Consider the following 19,894-nt stretch of genomic DNA (forward strand, 5'->3'; position numbering starts at 1 on the left):
TGTTCGCAATGGTGTTGAATACCGTTTATCTTTGTACGCTGACGATTTGTTGATGTATGTAACGGATCCTGTATCCTGTCTTCCAGGTGTCTTTTCCCTTTTGGATAAGTTTAGCTCATTTTCGGGATACAAGCTAAATCTCAATAAAAGTGAATGTTACCCCATTAATGCAGCTGGTTCACTACTCCAACAAGCTGACTTGCTTTTTAAGATCACTCTCTCTGGTATCTTGGAATTCATGTGACTCGTATTTTTTCAGTTTTTTTTTCGGGTAATTTTACTTCACTTCAAGTCTGATTTTCAGAAATGGAATAGTCTGCCTCTTTCCTTGATTGGAAGGATTAATGTTATTAAAATGAACATCCTAACAACATTTCTCTGTCTATTCCAATCAATCCCTTTATTTTGCCCTAAACATTTCTTTGACACTTTGAATAAAATGTTTGGTTCTTTTATTTGGGGTTCGGGGTCCCCGAGGGTCCGGAGATTGTTATTGCAGAGATGCAAGTTTGGTGGTGGACTTGCCCTACCAAACTTTGAATTTTATTATTGGGCAACACATATTCATAGAATAAGTTTTTGGATTGATTGTCCTCATTTAATTTGGTGCAAACTGGAAAGTCAATCTTGTTCTAATGCATCTTCTCTGCCTGCTCTTATATATTCCTTTCTCCCAGTCAGGGTCTCAAAGTACGTTAAAAGCCCTGTTGTGCTTAATACCTTCAAGATTTGGTTTCAGTTCAGGAAATATTTCAAATTTCTTGTGGCATCTCCTCTGGGTCCATTGCGTAGTAATCACCTGTTTTTCCCCTCACGTATGGATTCCACTTTCTCAACATGGCGTAACAAAGGTATACATTGTTTCCTTGATATGTATTCAGATAGTACTTTCAATAGTTTTGCCAATTTGTCATCACTATATGATTTGCCCGCAAACCATATGTTTAGATACTTCCAAGTCAGACATTTTATTTCTAAATCTTTTCCTGCCTTTCCCGCTGTACCCCCTCGTCAGTTCTGGGAAGATTTACTCACATTTAGGATGCCAAGTAGAGCTGTTATCTCAGTAATGTATAGCCGTATGTTGAACCTCGGAGATCACTCCAACTCCAAAACAAGGGCTGCATGGGAGGAGGAGATGGGTCTTCAAATTGATGAAGATTGGTGGGATGGGGTGGTGAGCAGGTCAGGCACGATCTCATCTTGTGCACGGCTGGCACTTATCCAGTTTCAGGTGATACACGGTTTATTTTTCCAAATTAAGGTTGTCTAAAATCTTCCCGGAGGTAGAGGACAAATGTGACTGTTGCTCACATTCACAGTGTCATTTGAGTCGTATGTTTTTCTTTTGCCCTCGCCTGCATAACTATTGGTCAAGTTATTTTCATGTAATGTCCATAGAAATGGGAATTGATTTACAACCCTGCCCATTTATTGCCATCTTTGGCACTCCTGTTAAGCCAACACAACTAAATTTGGCCCAAAAAGAAATGATAAATTTTACCTCTTTGGTTGCCAAATGCTCCTCCTCCTTCAGTGGAAATCCCGTAACCCTCCCTCTGTATCACAGTGGATTACAGATATCATTTTCTTCCTTAAACTTGAGAAGATTAAATACACAATGAGAGGGTGTACTGTTAAGTTTTCTTGTAAATGGCAATCTTTTATTTCATACTTCAAAGAGTTGCAAGTCATGCCAGACTGAGTGCTGTTTTGTCAAGTATAGTTTGTGTGATCTCCATTTGAACCAGGGTGGGATGGATGAAGGATGGTGGGTTTAATCTTTAATTTTATTTGTTCTTTTTCTTTTCTTGTTTTTTGTGTTTTGTGTGCATTTTAAAAAAAAAAAACAAAAAAACTGTAATGCATGACTGTATGTTTCCAATTGATATATTTTCCAATAAATATATTTTGAAAAAAAAAAAATTGTACGTAACCTCTGCGGCCCACTGCCGTCTTTGGCTTCTGAACTAAAATGAGTTTGACACCCCTGGGTTACAGCAAGGCTAGTGAAAACGATGCAATACTTTGGTCATCTAATAAAAAACAGAGTGAAAGAGTGAGTTTTGGCTCTCATGAATAAATGAAAGGAAACAGGGCGGGGCCACAGGTGGCAACAGTAACCTTTGAAAGGTTTCTATGAGGTTTCCCAGCAGGTGACAGAGAAACACAAACAGCCCCGTGAACGAGGTCCGGACACAGTACAGTGAATCATTATTCAAGGTGTGGACAGGACACCAGGGGTTAATCCTGCCTGTTGATCGTAGCGTGTCGTCTGTCTGACTTTAGCGTAGCTCAGCCATAGCTAACCATAGCTGTCCTGAATATATTCATTCATTCAAGCAATAATCACTCTTTCTAACTCTTTCTATCCCACAGTCCATTAAGATCCATACGCTGTTGTTTCGGTGCAGAGGCTTCCATCACGTCCACCAATGCAGCGTTAGCTTAGCTTCACTGATGCATCTTTTGGAGACAAAAATAATGCGTATATTTCCACTCTGAAAAGCTCGTCCTGTTCTCGCATTGACTCGCCATGATTGGCGCACTCGATGTAAACAGAAACACGTGGACAATTCTTCTTCTTCTACTGTTTTACCGTGTTTGGCACGGCATCCCGCAAAAATATAGAATAGAATAGAATAGAATAGTCTTTTATTGTTACGGTACTTGGTGGTACAGTGAAATTTGAGAGATGCTCGCATAGAGCTACAGTACACCACAAAGCATAGAATTAAAAGACAGGAGCGAAAAAAAACAACAACAAGGCATTGAATATGTACAAAGATGATAAAAAAAATGAACATACGGCATAAAAATTTTAAAACGAGACATCGGTGAGTACTTTACAGAATAAGTTACAGTTTAAAGTGCTGTAGTGTTTAGTGCTAAAGCGTGTGTGTGTGTGTGTGTGTGTGTGTGTGTGGGGGGGGTTATGGGAGATTGTTCCTGAAAGAGTGTGTGTGTGTGTATCCATGGGTGTTTGCAGTCCGTATGGCCCAGGGGAAGAAGCTGTTTGTCAGTCTGCATGTGTGGGATTTTGTTGACCTGTAGCGTCTTCCAGAGGGCAGCAGGTCGAACAGGGGGTGAGCAGGGTGTAAGGGGTCTCCTGTGATGGCCTTGGTTCTCCTGAGGCAGCAGGATGTGGCGATGTTTTCTAGGCTGGGCAGAGGGCAGCCGATGATTTTTTGGGCAGTGTTTATGACCCTCTGCACCGCCTTCCTGTCCTTGACTGTTGAGCCTGCGTACCACACACCCAGACAGTATGTCAGCACGCTCTCCACAGAGGAGTGATAAAAGGCCAACAGCAGCTTCGTGTCCAGATGGTTCTTCCTGAGGACACGCAGGAAGTGTAGCCGCTGCTGAGCCTTCTTGACTAGGGCCCTGATGTTCTCAGTCCAGGAGTGGTCAGCAGAGATGTGGGTGCCCAGAAACCTGAAGGTGGTGACAGTCTCCACCTGTTCTCCATTTATGAGGAGGGGGGTGTGGTCCTGTCTGATCTTCCTGAAGTCCATGATCAGTTCTTTTGTTTTCTGGATATTCAGGGTCAGGTTGTTTGCAGAGCACCAGTGTGATAGTTCCTCTACCTCGGCCCTGTACGCTGTCTCATCCTCGCCTCGGATGAGTCCCACCACAGTGGTGTCGTCCGCATATTTAATAATGCGGTTGGTTGGGTGAGTTGAAGAGCAGTCATAGGTGTACAGGGCGTACAGTAGAGGGCTCAAGACGCAGCCTTGCGGGGAACCAGTGCTGAGTGTGATGGTGGAGGAGTGGTGGGGGCCGAGTCTGACAGACTGTGGGCGGCTCGTCAGAAAGTTTTTAATCCAGTTGCAGGAGGGGAGAGGTATCTGTAATTTCAACAGTTTGGTGATTAGGATGTCCGGAATGATTGTGTTGAACGCTGAGCTGTAGTCCACGAAAAGCATCCTCACATAGCTCTTCTTGTTCTCCAGATGACTCAGCGCTGTGTGAAGTGTGATGGCGATGGCATCCTCTGTGGATCGGTTTGCCTTGTAGGCAAACTGGTGTGGGTCGAAGGTGGGAGGGAGGCAGTCTCTGATGTGCTGAGAAACTGATTGCTCCATGCACTTCATGATTACAGACGTCAGAGCGATCGGTCTGTAATCGTTTAGGCTGTCTATGGCAGGTTTTTTGGGGATGGGGACGATGGTGGAGGCCTTCAGACATGTGGGGACGGTGGCATGTGTCAGGGAGAGGTTGAAGAGTGTGGTGAGGATCCCTGTCAGTTGGTCTGCACATGCTTTAATCACAGCCCCTGGGATGCCGTCAGGACCAGCAGCTTTTCTGGGGTTCACTGCTCTTAAGTTTTTCCTCACCTCATGCTCCTGGAGAGAGAGAGGTGGGGTGCTGGAACCAGGAGGGGGCAGTGACTGCAGGTGTGTGGTGGTGGTCTCGAACCGGGCAAAGAAGTTGTTCAGCTCCTCTGTCAGTGTGCTGCTGCGGCTGGAGGATGTGGGAGGGGGGTTTCCTTTATAGTTGGTTAGGGCCTGGATGCCCCTCCACATCTGGCGCGGGTTGTTGTCTGTCAGGTATCCCTCTATTTTATTCTTGTAGGAGACCTTGGCCTGTTTGATGCTCCTCCTCAGGTCTGCTCTGGCGGTGCTGTAGAGGGCTCTGTCCCTCGTCCTGAAGGCCGAGTTACGGGCTCTGATCAGGGTCTGGACTTCCCTCGTCATCCAGGGCTTCCTGTTTGGAAAGACCCGGATGCGTCTGTCCTCGGTGACGTTCTCTACACAGCACCTGATGTAGAAGAGGACAGACTCGGTGTGTGTGTCCAAGTCCTGATCTTCAAAAATACTCCACTCCGTGCAGGCAAAGCAGTCCTGCAGCTGGTTGAGAGCATTTTCAGGCCAGGCTTTGATGGTCTGAAAGGCTGGCTTAGTTTGCCTTCTGAGGGGGGTGTAGGCAGGGAAGAGGAGCAGAGAGAGGTGGTCTGATTGTCCAAGATGGGGGAGGGAGGTCGCCCTATATGCATGCTTTATATTTGAGTAAACATGATCCAGTGTGTTTTCCCCCCTGGTTGCACACTTGACGTGCTGGTAAAATTTGGGGAGAACAGTCTTGATATGTGCTTGATTAAAATCCCCAGCGATGATGTGAACCCCATCCGGGTGAGCCCTCTGTTGTTTAGAGACCGTGATCTGAAGCTGGCCAAGTACCGTGCAAACGTTAGCGTCGGGAGGTATGTAGACAGCAGTTACAATGGCTACCGTTAGCTCCCGTGGCAGATAGAACGGTCGGCACTGGACAGACATGGCCTCTATGTCCGGTGAGCAGTGAGTGTGTATCACTCTGCTGTCCGAGCACCAGTCCTCGAGCACATAAACACAGAGTCCTCCTCCCCTGCTCTTACCGGAGGCTTCGGTCCGGTCGTGGCGATGGAGAGTGCGGCCTGCTAGCTGCACTGTAGCGTCGGGGATATGCGGGCGCAGCCAGGACTCGCTGACAATCAGCAGACAACACTCACGGATGTAGCAGTTGTAGGCGATCTGTGATTGCAGCTCATCCATCTTATTTGCAATGGATCTGGCGTTTGTCAGGAAGATGGATGAAGCGGAGGTCGATGCGGTCGGCTCCTGAGCTGAGCTAGCAGGCCTGCCCGGCGTCCGCGTTTCTGCTTCCTCTCTCTGCACCGCCTCCGGCGCCTGCCGTGCCCGACAACAATCCACGGGGTGCCCGGCGGTCTTGCTATCTCCGATGGAATGTTGTGTGTCCGTGAGAAGATGCTTGAAATATCCATTTTTGCCTGAAAACCGATGTCTATCAGGTCTTTACGGCTGTAGATTCGGTTGCTGTGACATGGGTATGTCATGATACAAGGACATAGAAAGGACATAAACATACAAAAGGTGCAAAAGTAGCGGGGAGCCTCAGGCCGCTGCGACTGTGCGCGCTGCCAACAGGTTGTAATCCACCTATTGTCACATATGTTGACCCATTATTGTCACTTTTAACTTCTTTTCACCATAATTCTGGCATCAGTAGTGGATCTTTGGATGAAATACAGGCACAGTGGAAGGTATGGAAGGAGTTCTTTTCAGTGCAATATAATGGAAAAGCTTTACTTTAGTGTTCACACTCTAATAACATGATACGGTAAATACGGTAGATATTTGAAGGAAAGTAGGCCAAGCCGTCTCCTATCCTCTTCTGTTTGGTGACTCAGCGTCTATGAAAAGGAAAGGCTTTGAAAGCAGTATAAAGCTGAAGATTGCTGATGACTAAGATGAACTAAATGACTTCTGCACACGACATTAGTGTAAGAACAAACAGTTCATGTTCCAAAGAAACAAATTTGCTCATGTGAGAAATATATATATATATATATATATATATATATATATATATATATTCCTATTTAAAGATCTCGAGCATCGAGCTAGTGGAAGCTAATACATTCATCAGAACTGGAGTTTGTGATTGCGTACATTATCATTCATTTTCTGTTCTGATTCTTGATTCTATTATATTTGAGCTAAAATAATCGGATCCAAAGCAAATATTTCTGTTTAGATGATTTAATCATAAGTGAGTAGCTGTTGTTTCTCTGCAGGCAGCTCATGTGGAAACCATTTATGGTGACATGTTTGACCAAAGTCACATTCCTCCGCTGTATTTTTTGACTACTTTAATGTTTTTTCACTGTGTACATTTCATATATATGGTATATATGATTAACTCCCAAACCCTTATTTTGAAAGTCTACCTTTAAACCTCCGTGGCGATGATAGATGATAGTTTTGTGTTCCCAGAGTGTGTTTGTTGAAGGATTTGTGCTGATGGTTAATCTGGGCCTGCATGTGATGTTCAATCATCACTACACGTTTGATTCTTAAGCCTTATCGACATCATAAATGCATCCTTTCTTCATCCAAGTGTGGCATCATTTGCATTTAAATGTAGCACACGTTCAACTTCCACAGCAGTTCTCAACATATTCAGCTTCAGGACATTGAGAATAAACGTAAAATGTTGAGAACTGGTTTGAATTTGAAAGCAAAAAGAAATAATCAGCTAATCTTTTTTATTATTGTAGGGGGAAAAACTTGGACAAAAAGTGATAAGAATTATAATATTAATTATTATTAATATTACAGTAATTTTGGCAAGAGATGCCACTTAAGTTAGAGTTTAAAGTGTCTTAAGTCACTTAATTAGTTATTAATACCTTGTCATCCAGGGTTGTGAACTTTTGTCATGACTATCTACTCTCCATAACAAACCATGTTATATTGTATTATTAAACACAGACGAATTATTAAAGTATAAACATTGATTACTTTAATCAGATGAGTTAAAATCTATTTACACAATGAAACTAAACAGAGTGCTACGCTCACTCACCTAAGGCACATTTATTTACAACTTAAAGGTAAAAAACGTATGAAAAAAGAAAGAAAGAAATAAAAGAGCATTTCTCTGTGTGTGTGTGTGTGTGTGCGTGGGTGTGTGTGTATGTGTGTGTGCGTGTGCGTTGAGAGCTATAATAAGATCAGTGTGGCGATGGAACCATGTGACTGTAATTACTTTAGGCCCAATTGAAATGTGAGATCCATAGAGTACGTTGGTTCTGAAGAGTCTGTGACAGACGGTTGTTGAAGAAAAGTCTGTAGCATCCATGGTTCTAGGCCTTGATGTGGGTCCAAAAGGGTCCGTTTCTGGACCTGGTCCTGGACTTAGTCAGGTTTTCAGCACATTCCACAGCTGGTTTTCACAGTTTGTTTTCAAAGGTTTGGAAGTGGATGTCCCAGCTCCCTGACTCAGCAGGTTTCCACTGGTTCTGACTTGTGTGAGACTTGACTGGCCTGTCAGTGTCACAACACTTTGAGGTTACAAAGAAATTAAAAGGTGGGTATCTCACCAAAATTCAGTGACTTGAATTTTGCGCTTCGGTTTTCATCTGGATTTAAGAGTTCCTATTGGTCGACGTGTTTTCGGGAACCAATCAGGTTGCTTTGGTTGGATCATGGGTTGTTGGTTGTCATGTGGATGTGTTCTTGTGAGTTTGAATGGAAACTTTTTGAAAAGAGAAATATGTCAATAATTCAGAACACAGTTAGATTATAACCTTTTAAAGTATGATGAAAGTATAGATCATATTTTTCTGGACAGTTTGACAGTAGACATGATGTATTTTATGTCATGTTAATGAAAGGTATTCGTTAAGAACATTTTAAACTGTATCTACAATTCTATGATCTTATTCTAAGAATGTCCTTCATTTTCTGTAAATAAAGAGAGTTAGTTACAGTATATAAAAATTTGTATCCACTTTTAGAATGTTAGTTTAAAAGGTGTAATGTTGTCAGTGTCTGAGTTTAGCAGGTTCACAAGGCCTGTCAGGGTCTAGGGGCTCTTTCATTTCTAATATTATACCACAATGAATGGAGAAAAGCAATAGTTTCCTTTCATTTTCAGATATTTTCTAACATTTATGCAAAATCAGAGATTAAAAAAAAGAAAGCTTTCACCCAGGGTCCTTTTTTTTGCCTGCGACGGAACTTATGTAAGAACATCATGTAAAACTTACTAAATGTGAAACACAAAACTGGAATTTCAACGGAATCTAAAAAATACATTTTATTTATAGTTTTCAATGTAATATTTACATGTGTTTTAAAAAATGTTTTCTCTACTACATCATCCATGTTCCCACAAAGTTTTTTTTTGTGCTTTTTGCTATAACACCATTAGTTAATCAAATTGGTCAATACTTCAGCAAGAACAAAACCATTGATGCACTAAATGTTTGGTATTATGCTACTCTAGTGCCAGGGGTGTCAAACTCATTTTAGTTCAGGGGCCAAATACAGAGCAGTTTGATCTCTAGTGGGCCACAGACTTTATGTTGGTAAAACAAGTTATTTCAACATCATTGTGCCTAGTTTACACTTCTACGTACGTATACATAAAATGCAAAATATGTAACAAACCGACAAAATCCAAGAGTGATAGATATCAGTCCCAACAGGATCTTCACTTTAAATATGGCCCCCGGGCCATGAGTTTGACACATATTCTCTATTGCCTAAAAATAGGCAACTTACCTGCAACAAGCCTGAATTTGTGTTTAAATGTTCTAGATTTACCTGTAGTTTGTAAATATTACAAACTGTTTTATTAGTGACGAACTGGTCATTTAAACTCAAGGACATGATCACTAATTCATTTTTATAAACTCTCCTAAAGAATATCATTCTTTGTTAAAACCAAATCTGATCAAACCTCAATCAATCAATCATCAATCAATCTTTATTTGTATAGCGCCAAATCATAACCAATGGTATCTCAAGGCACTTTACAGTAGAGCAGTCTTAAGGACGGACTCTTCATTTTATGGATACACACATATGCATATATACGTATATACACATACATATGTATCCCACACCCAACATGAATTCATCATGGCGGCAAGGAAAACCTTCTGTTAAGCAGCAGGAACCTTGTGTGGATCCCATTCCTATGATGAACAGCCATCCACGTTATGCTGTGTTGGGTGTGTGCAGAGGAAAGGGTGGAGACAGAGCCGCTGAGTCTCTGTAACTCCACACTGAGGATCCCACGGACCTGCAAGACAAAAGCCAGAAGGAGTACAGGAGCAAACACACAAGGGAGTAAGCAGACATAGAGGGAGTGTTTGAAAGAGGAATGGGACCCTCTCCGGTCCCTCTCTAACCTAAATGACCTCTCTCTTAACGCCCTCTCCAACCTCTCTCCAACCGAGCATGCCAGACCCCCCCCCCCCCCGGCAGTCTATGCCTATTGCATCTTAATTATGAGCTATGAGCTGGTTCCTAACTAAAAGCTTTATCAAAGAGGAATGTTTTGAGCCTAACCTTAAAGGTAGAGAGGGTGTCTGCCCCCCGAACCGTGGTTGGTAGATGGTTCCAGAGAAGTGGGGCCTGATAACTGAAAGCTCTTCCTCCTATACTACTTTTAAAGATGAATGGAACAACGAGTAGTCCAGCATTTTGAGAGCGTAGTGTTCTGGGGGGATTGTATGGCACTACAAGCTCCTTGAGATAGACTGGTGCCTGTCCATTTAGGGCTTTATAAGTGAGAAGAAGAATCTTGAATTCTATTCTATATTTTATGGGAAGCCAATGCAGAGAGGCTAATACAGGAGTAATGTGATCTCTTCTCCTAGTTTTAGTCAGTACACGTGCTGCAGCATTTTGAACCAGCTGAAGTGTCTTAAGCGACTTGCTCGGGCAGCCTGCTAAAAGAGAATTACAATAATCCAGTCTAGAGGTAACAAAAGCATGGACTAGTTTTTCGGCGTCGCCCTGAGACAGGATAGATCTGATTTTAGCAATGTTACGGAGATGAAAGAAGGCAGTTCTTGAAGTTTGTTTTATGTGAGAGTTGAAGGATAAGTCCTGATCAAATAGAACCCCAAGGTTTCTAACAGTTGTGCTTTGTGCCAGAGTAATGCCATCTAGGGCAGTTAGGCTAGCAAAGGTTTCTCTAAGGTGTCGCGGGCCCAGTACAATGACCTCAGTCTTGTCTGAGTTGAGAAGAAGAAAATTTTGGTCCATCCAGGCCCTAATGTCCTTTAGACAGGCCTCAAGTTTAGATAGCTGATTTGTCTCACCTGGCTTCATTGATACATACAGTTGGGTATCATCAGCATAGCAGTGGAAGTTAACAGAGTATTTTCTCATAACATTACCAAGGGGGATCATATAGATACAGAAGAGGATTGGACCTAGCACAGAGCCCTGAGGAACCCCGTAGCTTACTTTAGTGTACACAGAAGACTTATTATTCACGTGTACAAACTGGTACCTATCAGATAGGTAGGACTTAAACCAGTTTAGGGCAGTCCCTGTGATTCCAAGTAATTTCTCTAATCTCTCTAGTAGAATATAGTGATCTATAGTGTCAAAAGCTGCACTAAGATCTAATAAAACCAGCACTGAGAGTCGTCCTTCATCTGAAGCCCAGAGTAGATCATTAGTTACTTTAACTAAAGCAGTCTCTGTGCTGTGTTGAGCTGTAAAGCCTGACTGGAAGTCCTCGAACAGGCTGTTGTTTTGAAGAAATTCACAGAGCTGAGCTGCCACAACTTTCTCAAGAATCTTTGAAATAAAAGGAAGATTAGATATAGGCCTGTAGTTTGCCAAAATGCTGGAATCAAGAGTAGGTTTTTTGAGAAGGGGTTTGATTACAGCTACTTTAAAGGACTGTGGCACGTAGCCTATTGATAGGGATATATTTATTGTCTCCAACAAAGATGGACCTAAAGGCAGGGCCGGCCTTCCCCCCCCCCCCAAATTTTATAATAATTTAAAAAGGTATAATAATCATGAAACACACCATTTACAATCACTGTATATGACTTCTCTTAATTGAATATTCATATTAAAAATCTGTAACTATACCTGCTAATCTTCTACCCATATTTATATTTATTTTATTTGAATTATTGTTCTATTCTATGTAATTCTGTTGTGTTCTTCGCTTTCCTTTTGCTGAAACTTTTATATTTTATTTTAACTGTTGATTGCACTGTATTGCATTGCTTTGGAATTTTGCACCATTGTTGTTGTTGTTCCCACAAGACATTTGTTCTATACCTGTAGGTGTTACATTGTATTATAGTGCATTACTATACATTTCAATAGGTTGTATATTTTTTCAATGGTTTGTTGTTCCGCAGAATGGCATTTGATAATTAAAAAAAAAAAAAAATATATATATATATATATATATACAGTATATATATATATATGTGTGTACACAGTGTATATACTTGGAAAAAAAAAAAACTTTATCTAAGTCCACTGTTGCCTAGGGCACCAAATGACCTAAAGCTGTCCCTGCCTAAAGGTTTAAACTTTCTATGAAGATATAAAACAGGAAGTTGATGGTGTGTCTGTTGCACACAGGCCCAGTGTTCTCCTTTACCTTCAGCTGATGAAGCAAAGTATGAGAAGCGTTGGCTGGATGCCGTCTGTCTGCCCCTGTTGATGGCCAGGGTCTCCAGATCCAAAGCTGGCAGTGATAAACTAAGGTAAGGAGAGAGTTCACCTCTGACTGCAGGCTTAGTAAGTGCTTTTTATTTAGTCTATATCTATGCACAGGCATAAACAGCTTAAAAGGTCACAGCCGTTCTAAGTCTGCAGCTCGGAAACTTCAGAGTGCCTGGAAAAAAAACTTCTTTTGTGTCAATTCCTCTGTCTACGGTAATTCCATACAGTTCAGCTCTTTATTTTTAGTCAGCATTGTACAGTATCTAACTTCTCACATCATTTCCATGATAACCACTACTTTCAGCTGTGTGGGACTCATCACATGACAGCTTTCTGCAGTGAAAAACTGTAAGAAACCAGAATACACCAAAGTTACACATTTCTTAATGTGGAATATATAATAATAACACAATAGCTGACACAGATTCACCACAACATTATGACCACTTACAGAAACATAATAGTGCTACATGTATACAGAAAGTGTAAGTCATTGTAAAAAAATATGTTGAGAATTAATCTCAATTTTTTGATCTAATAGATTAAAACCAAAAAATATTCTGAATTGTGTTTTGCATTTTTTTTTTTGCACATAATTAAACGACAAAACACATTTGGTTTAGTACTACCTTAGAGGTTTATAAACTAATCAAAAGTAGTAACTATGAGCAGTGACAAGAATAATGACTGGAAGTGAGCAGATTCCTACTACGCCAAAGTAGTAGCACCAAATGTGTAAAGGTGCAATTTATCAAAAATATTCAGTATTTTGAGAACGTACACAAACAATGGCATAAACATTCAAACTGCATTGCTAACTTTTATTATAAGCGCTTTACTTGACTTAGGGACAGATTCACTGAAGGTTTAGGGGTATTAAAACGTGTGCAAACGTCACTCCGCACGTTAATAAGGGGCACAAACACCAGGGAATCAGGAGTGCACATGTTCAGCACGTCACAATACGCCCGTTTAATCCATTTAGTGCGTTTCCCTCTGATTAATATGTAAAGTAGGCGGATCTCATAAGGGCAGCAAAAAAATGGGAGGGGAAAATGCAAATAAATTAATGCAGTGGCCACAATGCAATTCATCAAACCTGGAACTGTTTGCGGTGACTGTTTCTGCACTGAAAATAGTACGACTGACAGGCAGGTGCAGCCTAATGACCTGATGGAGGAATATGAAGAACTGGATTCATGTAAACTGTCCAAGATGTGATGATGGGATGAATTTGGGTGAGCCAAAGATATACCCATTCTGCAACATTCACCACACTTGTAGCACCACTTAACGCATCTGTGTGACCCGTAGTAGCTTACACCCACGGATGCTTCCCTTAGGTTTCCCATCTGTTATCACTCTCCCTCTGAAGCCAGTATGTGGGGCAGACCCTGCACAGTCACAGGGATCCATGAGGCAGCAAAGCGGTCCGTTCCTCCCGAGTATGTTTGTGCCTTTATTCTGTTGCTTCTCCACGTCAGACTTCCTTTTTCCTGTTGCTTTGCTGTGCAACCGTTGTGTCCAACGCTGTGATGAAGACACTTTTACTATCAATGGTATGGGAATGCACTTGACTTCAGTCGAGCAGCCAATAATCCCGCCCAAAACAGCTCATGGAGCACACGTGTTTGTAGATAGATCTCTGATTGGCTGACATCCAGCGTCACGCTCCTGGATTTATAAACGTCTTTTACAGAGCCATAAAAAGGAGAAGAGATTCCTGTCCACTCAGAACACTTTGGATTACAATATTCCTTAAAAATGATTGTGGATTTTTTACCAAATGATTTACATACTGCAGCTTTAATGTGAAATGTGAGGCACTCTGGCGTTAGGAACATGTCAGGTCTCTGTGTCACCCCAGCATCAGCCTCTTTATTCTGGACATGGTGTCAGAAGTAACTACAAGGAGAAACTAAAGAATTTGATTGGAGCATTGTGACCTGATCACTACCAATCAGATCAATGAAAGTCATCACACTAACACCATAGGTAGAGTTTAAGATGCCAGGGGGGCAAAAAAAATATATAGAACATTTTAAGCATTACTTCATAAATCAGGAAGGAAAACAGATGTACTAATCAAACTGTTTTTATTATTATTATTTCTCATTTCTGTAACAAGTTTTGAAAGCTGTTTATTGGACCTGCCAAAGTAAATCCAAAAAGCAGCTTGAAATGTTCAGCATTGTTCTACAATGTTCAGGGTGTAGATTAGCACAAAAAACGCTCAGCGCGCACTGATCGCAGGGTTCCAGGTTCTCTGTTCCAGTTGCTTGTTTTCTCAGTGCATCTCTACAAACAACAGACCAGTGAGTCTACGGAGCACCCACGGTGTCCGCCATGTTGTAAATAAAGCTCTGAGCTGCTACAGGAAGCAGGAGGGTCAAAAGTCATCACGCTGCTGCTCCTTTAAAACTCATTTACTTGGTTTTATTTTGTGAACCTTTGAAGTTTAAATTATTTCCCAGTCACTTAAAAAATGTGCATTATGTACAATTGGGGAAAACTGTCATGAGAACATTTTACCTTCTGCCCCTAAGTTCACGTCCCCTTGTTCCTGGTGATTGATCCAATGCTCCTGGAGTCACTGGAGTGAGGCTTTGTGCACTTTGTGAGTGACAGCTAAAGAAGCATCTGTTGAAGGTGAAGTGGTGAACGCATGGCTGCGGTTCTCACGTCACTCAAAGACTCTCAGAGGTGAACAGCAGGATGTTCTAGTCCCTCCCTAACCAGAACCACATACGTATATTCATAAAAGAAGGTTTCAGATATTCTTTGATCCTAAAGGACTGCATGTGATTAAAAGTACACGGTGCCTCTCTTTGATGGTTCAGTCTCAGCGTTTCATCACTGCTGTGCATTCAAAGTTTAATGTACAAATGTGCATTTTTAGCAAGAAAACCCTTAAGCTGGCTGAGATCTGGATAGTTAGAGACTCTGCGTGGCTTATTACTACTGTACTGGCTGATTCCTTCCTCACTCTGGAGCCAAGACAATAATTAATGCAGATGTAAGTGAGACGTGATCCAGAGGGAAGGTTTTAGTCTCTGACACTGACAATAATAAATTCATTTAGTCTTCTTTTGAAATCATATCTTAAGGTTTCATTTATTCAGACGACTTTTTTCATCTCCTGACATGTTTCGACTGCCAACTGTGAGTCTTCCTCAGAGGCATCTACTGATGTCTTTCATGGGACTCTCTTCTCCAGACACCATTGGGTGACAGGGGGCGTGGCCAGCCTGAGAGCCCTCTAAAGTTTGGCCACTCCCAGAAATAACTTAGAAGGCCCCAATTAAACAATACATGAAGAATTATAAATCATTTAAAAATAAGATTTGTTAATATGGTCTATGGAATTTTTCTGTAATTGTCTCTGTCTTTGTGTTGTATGTGGCAAAAAGAGAATAAAAGAAGCAATAACTCATACGGACACATCAAAGTGATCAGTAGATGCCTCCGAGGAAGACTGACAGTTGTCAGTTGAAATATGTCAGGAGATCAAAGTACATTTTCTGAAAAAAGTTGTCTGAACAAATGAAACCTTAACACATTATCCTTATAAATATTAAGGACACTCCCACATATAATTCATCTAAAACCCAGCTAAGAAAATGGCTTTTGATTATTCAGATCTGCAATCATCAGCCCTGAGAGTCAGGAGTTCTCTTTTATATTTATATTTGAATCACAGTATGTATTGAATAATTTAATGAAACTGACTTGTACATTTTAGGTAGGTGAATGATAAAGTTTTATGAATGTTTTTATACTGTTCTGATTGTGACATTTTTCCTTGACCTTTGTTTTAAGGATGACGTTTAACAGCTGTACAGGGACAGCAGATGAAAAATAGCCGTTAGGCTAACTCTGGTATATTTACTGTAATGTTGATGAATGTACATTATCCCTGTCAAATAAAAAAACAAAAACACTGCTGTGTATTACTGTCAACAATCTCTGAGAGCTGGAGCTTTAAAAAATAAAATTAAAGTAAAAAAAAATCAAACTCAATACATTAATCAAGGGCTCCTTTGGTTCCTGCATTACTCATTACCATTCAGGCAGGTTTACAATACATCTGTGTACCCTTCGTTCTTTGGTTATTCCATTTAGAACCAAATAAAAATAACAAATAAACCATTTGGTTATTTTGTTTTACTGACTTAAAACAAAACAGAAAAATATGAAAATCAAAAACCAGACAAGCAGCGTTTTTCCTGTTTTAAAATTAAAATATTAATAGTGAAATCTTGTTCTGTTTGTGAAATATTTGGGTATTAGGGCGAGATCTTAAACATGTCACGTTCTGTCAGATTGAACAGGACCAGAACTGAAGTCCACTGCACCTGGTTTCCCTCCACAGGTCCTGGACCAGGTCTCTGTGCAGTTTTCATGTAGTCCGTGGATGTTTAGGTTCAAAGAGTATCCAAATAAACTGGTGACTGACTATCAACTGTGAAGCTGGTGTGAGGAACAATAGATTTTAGAACTTTTGCAAAAAACAACTACACAACTTTTTGAGGTCATTTAAAGTATTTTTTTGCACGTTATAATACCACTAGCCACTAATCACAGCTGTTAACACACACAGAAGTTGATCATAAGAAACCAGGAACACCAGTAGATTCATTACACCACCTCTGGTTCCTTTAATCACATATCGTGTGCATGCTTTTGATAACATCCATTTTTTTGTTGTGATTTTGTTTGTTATTTTGATTTGGTTTTAAAATGGAATAACCAAAGAACAAAGGGTAGACAAATTTACATGAATTTTACATAATCCAGTACAGAAAACATCCAAGACCAGACAAGCAGCATTTTTCTCTTTTAAAATTAAATCTTCTGTTTGTGAGATATTTCGATATTTAAAGAAGACATATCATGCTGTTAAATCCTTCCTTTTTACATATAAATCATACAGTTGTGGTCTATATAAAGCAGAACTGCAATGCTTGTGTGACCTATGTGTTATTAGACAGTCTTCAGTCAATCAGTCTCGGGAGCCGCTCATGTGGGTTGAAACAGCCATTTATTACATCTCCGGTAATCCCTCCGTAGCTGTGAAGCTTACTGCATTGTAATAAGACACACAGAGTAGAAACATCCTCTGGTTACAGCACATACACTCATCAAGCAGCAGCCTCCGGTAATTCCTCCGTGGCTGTGAAGGAACTGTATAACATAAATATAAAATAACTATAATCTATACAAAACATGGCAACATACTGTGATCGTATAGTGGATAATTAAACTGAGGCATATTGGCTGAATATAAATAAATAATAAAACAAAAGCATAGTATTTCTGCCATTCTTGCTTTAAACAAAATAGAAATATACAGAAAAATATAAAACAAAATATGGACTGTCACTTTGCCTATTTTTATCAACAGTATAAAAATAGTGCATTGTTTTTATTTAACTTGCAACACACAAACTATTAAAATTAGCAAGTGCTAATTACATGAACTGATAAACCTTTGTGTTTATATAACAACAATCTTTAACATAAGGCACAGCACAACATACCTGCATTGTAATAAGACACACAGAGTAGAAACATCCTCTGGTTACAGCACATACACTCATCAAGCAGCAGCCTAGGAGATGGTCAGGGAAAATGCTAATGTTAGCTAGCTCTCGTTCTACCGGACTTGTAAGCAGACATAACATACAAACACAGAGCATTCACTCATCATAAACATGGTGAAATTACTGTTAAAACATATCACAATCAACCCTATATAACCATCTTTACTAGTATGTGCATTAACTGTACTTAAAACGTCTTTTCTCTGAGAGCTTAACAGACAGTTTCCTCCGTGGCTGTGAAGGAATTATCCATAATACCTTGCGGTTTCTACTCCGGTATAGCCCTGCAGTTGCTTATTTCTAACAGCAGGTGTCCTCGTTGTGCATTTAGCTGGATTTAACACATACCTTATTAACTCTGTTACACTTGGGTCTGAATTCCTCATTATTACAGCTCCACCCCTTTTCTACCCTTTTCTGATGTGCTTCTGAGAGCAACTCGTTTTGGTGCTGTCTCTTGAAAAGCAAATGAGACACTTCATACCCCGCCCCCTCTCCAGGTTGCAGAGGTGACACTCGGTTCAACTCCACCCTGTTCGGCCATTTTTGTAGTTTGATAGAAGAGATATGATTATGTAGCGGTGCAGAAAATGTTTATTCACACATTATTTACAAAATGTCAACAACGTTAGACTTGTCCATCCAGCCTTACATGTTCCAGCCAGAGTCTGACCCAGTGGAGCGAGATGAAAATGAAGATGATGAACCTGCAGAACGCTAACAAGTGAGCTAACACAAGCACCGAGCTAACGCTAGCGCCAAGCTAACGCTAGCGCCAAGCTAACGTCACGAAATGCACTTTAATACAGTCTTTTTGGAGACAAAAACGTCAAAATGAAATGACTAATGAAAACTTTAGACTTAAATTAAATCACGTAGGCCATATCATCAAGGATCTAAAACGAGCACACAGCGCTAACATATGAAGACGGTGCAACTGCTAATGCTAACAAAACAATGACAGGGACGTCTTATCATCACACTTTTTAGCATTATTTACAGCTTACCGAAGTGCTCTGTTCATCGTCTCCAAAGATAGAAGGAATTGAACCCTCAATCAGACAAAGTCTTTCTGTAAATCCTTCTTTATACTGGTGGAGGTTGATGAAGCAGTCATCATTGAAGTGCTTCACACACACAAAAATGACCTTATCCACAGATGTGGTACATTTCTATAAAAAATAAAACTCAACCAGACACTTTGAAAAGGTTCTGATGCTGGGAGACGTTGTAATGAAGCGTGTGGGTTACTACATCCAACAACCCAACATTTTGACTTATCCTCTCATAACTTCTGCATCCTGGCGCTTGGACTACAAAATAAAAGCCAGAAATAAAAATGGCGGATTGCTCGAAGTGTTGGACCTGGAGTTGATGAACTAATTTGGCAGTTCTGCAAAACTATTACATCGCAAATACTGTGATGTAATAGTTCAAAAAACGTAATAGAGAATAGGAAAATCTAAACAGATTGAAAAATATGACCAAAACAGAATATAAAGATATCACCTGTAGAGACTAATTTGAACTTTTCTGTACTTCTAAACATTATAAATATACAACACAATGCATTTAAGGGCTAAAAAAGTGGATTTAACATGATATGTCCACTTTAAGAGAAACTATGGACGAGAGCTTCATGTTTTAATCTCACCACACAGTGGTTATTTCATTTCAGTGTCACGGCAAATTTGCGGTTGCCCTCATTTGGAGACATGATTTGTGCTCTGGTTGAATGATGAAGTCCAGTCAAAGCATGATGATTTTATAAAAAAGGATTTATTATAAACTAAATGAAAAAGAGTACAAAAAAGCTCTTCCATCCTGTAGGAAGGAAAGGTGGCGAGCAACTAACTGGAAAGTTCCACAGCTTAAACTTTATACAGATAGAGAAAAGTCCCACCCTGATGAGAAGAAAAGGAGGGGGTCAGATGCCCCAACAGTGGAGACGTTGGAGCAGTGATATGTCTTGATAATGTGTGTGCGTCAGTTGGTGTGTGTGTGTGTGTTTGTATAAGTGTGTGTATTGTGAATGTGAGTGAGTATGTGTGTGTATCTGCATGTGAGTTTGAGTTTGGCCTTGGTCAGACGCAGCTCATCTGTGTACGCAGAATGTGAGTCGGCATCTAAACCCTGTGAAAGGCATAAAACAAGAATCTGTTAGAGAGCTCTGTTTATCAGGGCTTTAGTGTGAGACCTTCAGCAGAGACTGTTTGTTGCTGGCACTGTGACTACAGCACAATCTGTCTGTACTGGTAATCTAATCTAACATGACTTGGCAAAGGAGCAACG

The 19,894-nt window shown here is 40.6% G+C and overlaps 1 protein-coding gene across 1 annotated transcript in view; it reads left to right on the top strand.

The window, feature by feature from the left end:
- Positions 1-19,894, top strand: part of sntg2 (syntrophin, gamma 2) — a 144,966-nt gene that overhangs the window by 55,752 nt on the left and 69,320 nt on the right. The window contains exon 9 of the mRNA XM_028438657.1: positions 11,916-12,040. Within this exon, the coding sequence (XP_028294458.1) occupies positions 11,916-12,040 (125 nt within the window). The remainder of the gene's footprint in view (positions 1-11,915; positions 12,041-19,894) is intronic.

This window comes from Gouania willdenowi, chromosome 22, assembly GCF_900634775.1.
Source record: "Gouania willdenowi chromosome 22, fGouWil2.1, whole genome shotgun sequence".
Taxonomy (NCBI): domain Eukaryota; kingdom Metazoa; phylum Chordata; class Actinopteri; order Blenniiformes; family Gobiesocidae; genus Gouania; species Gouania willdenowi.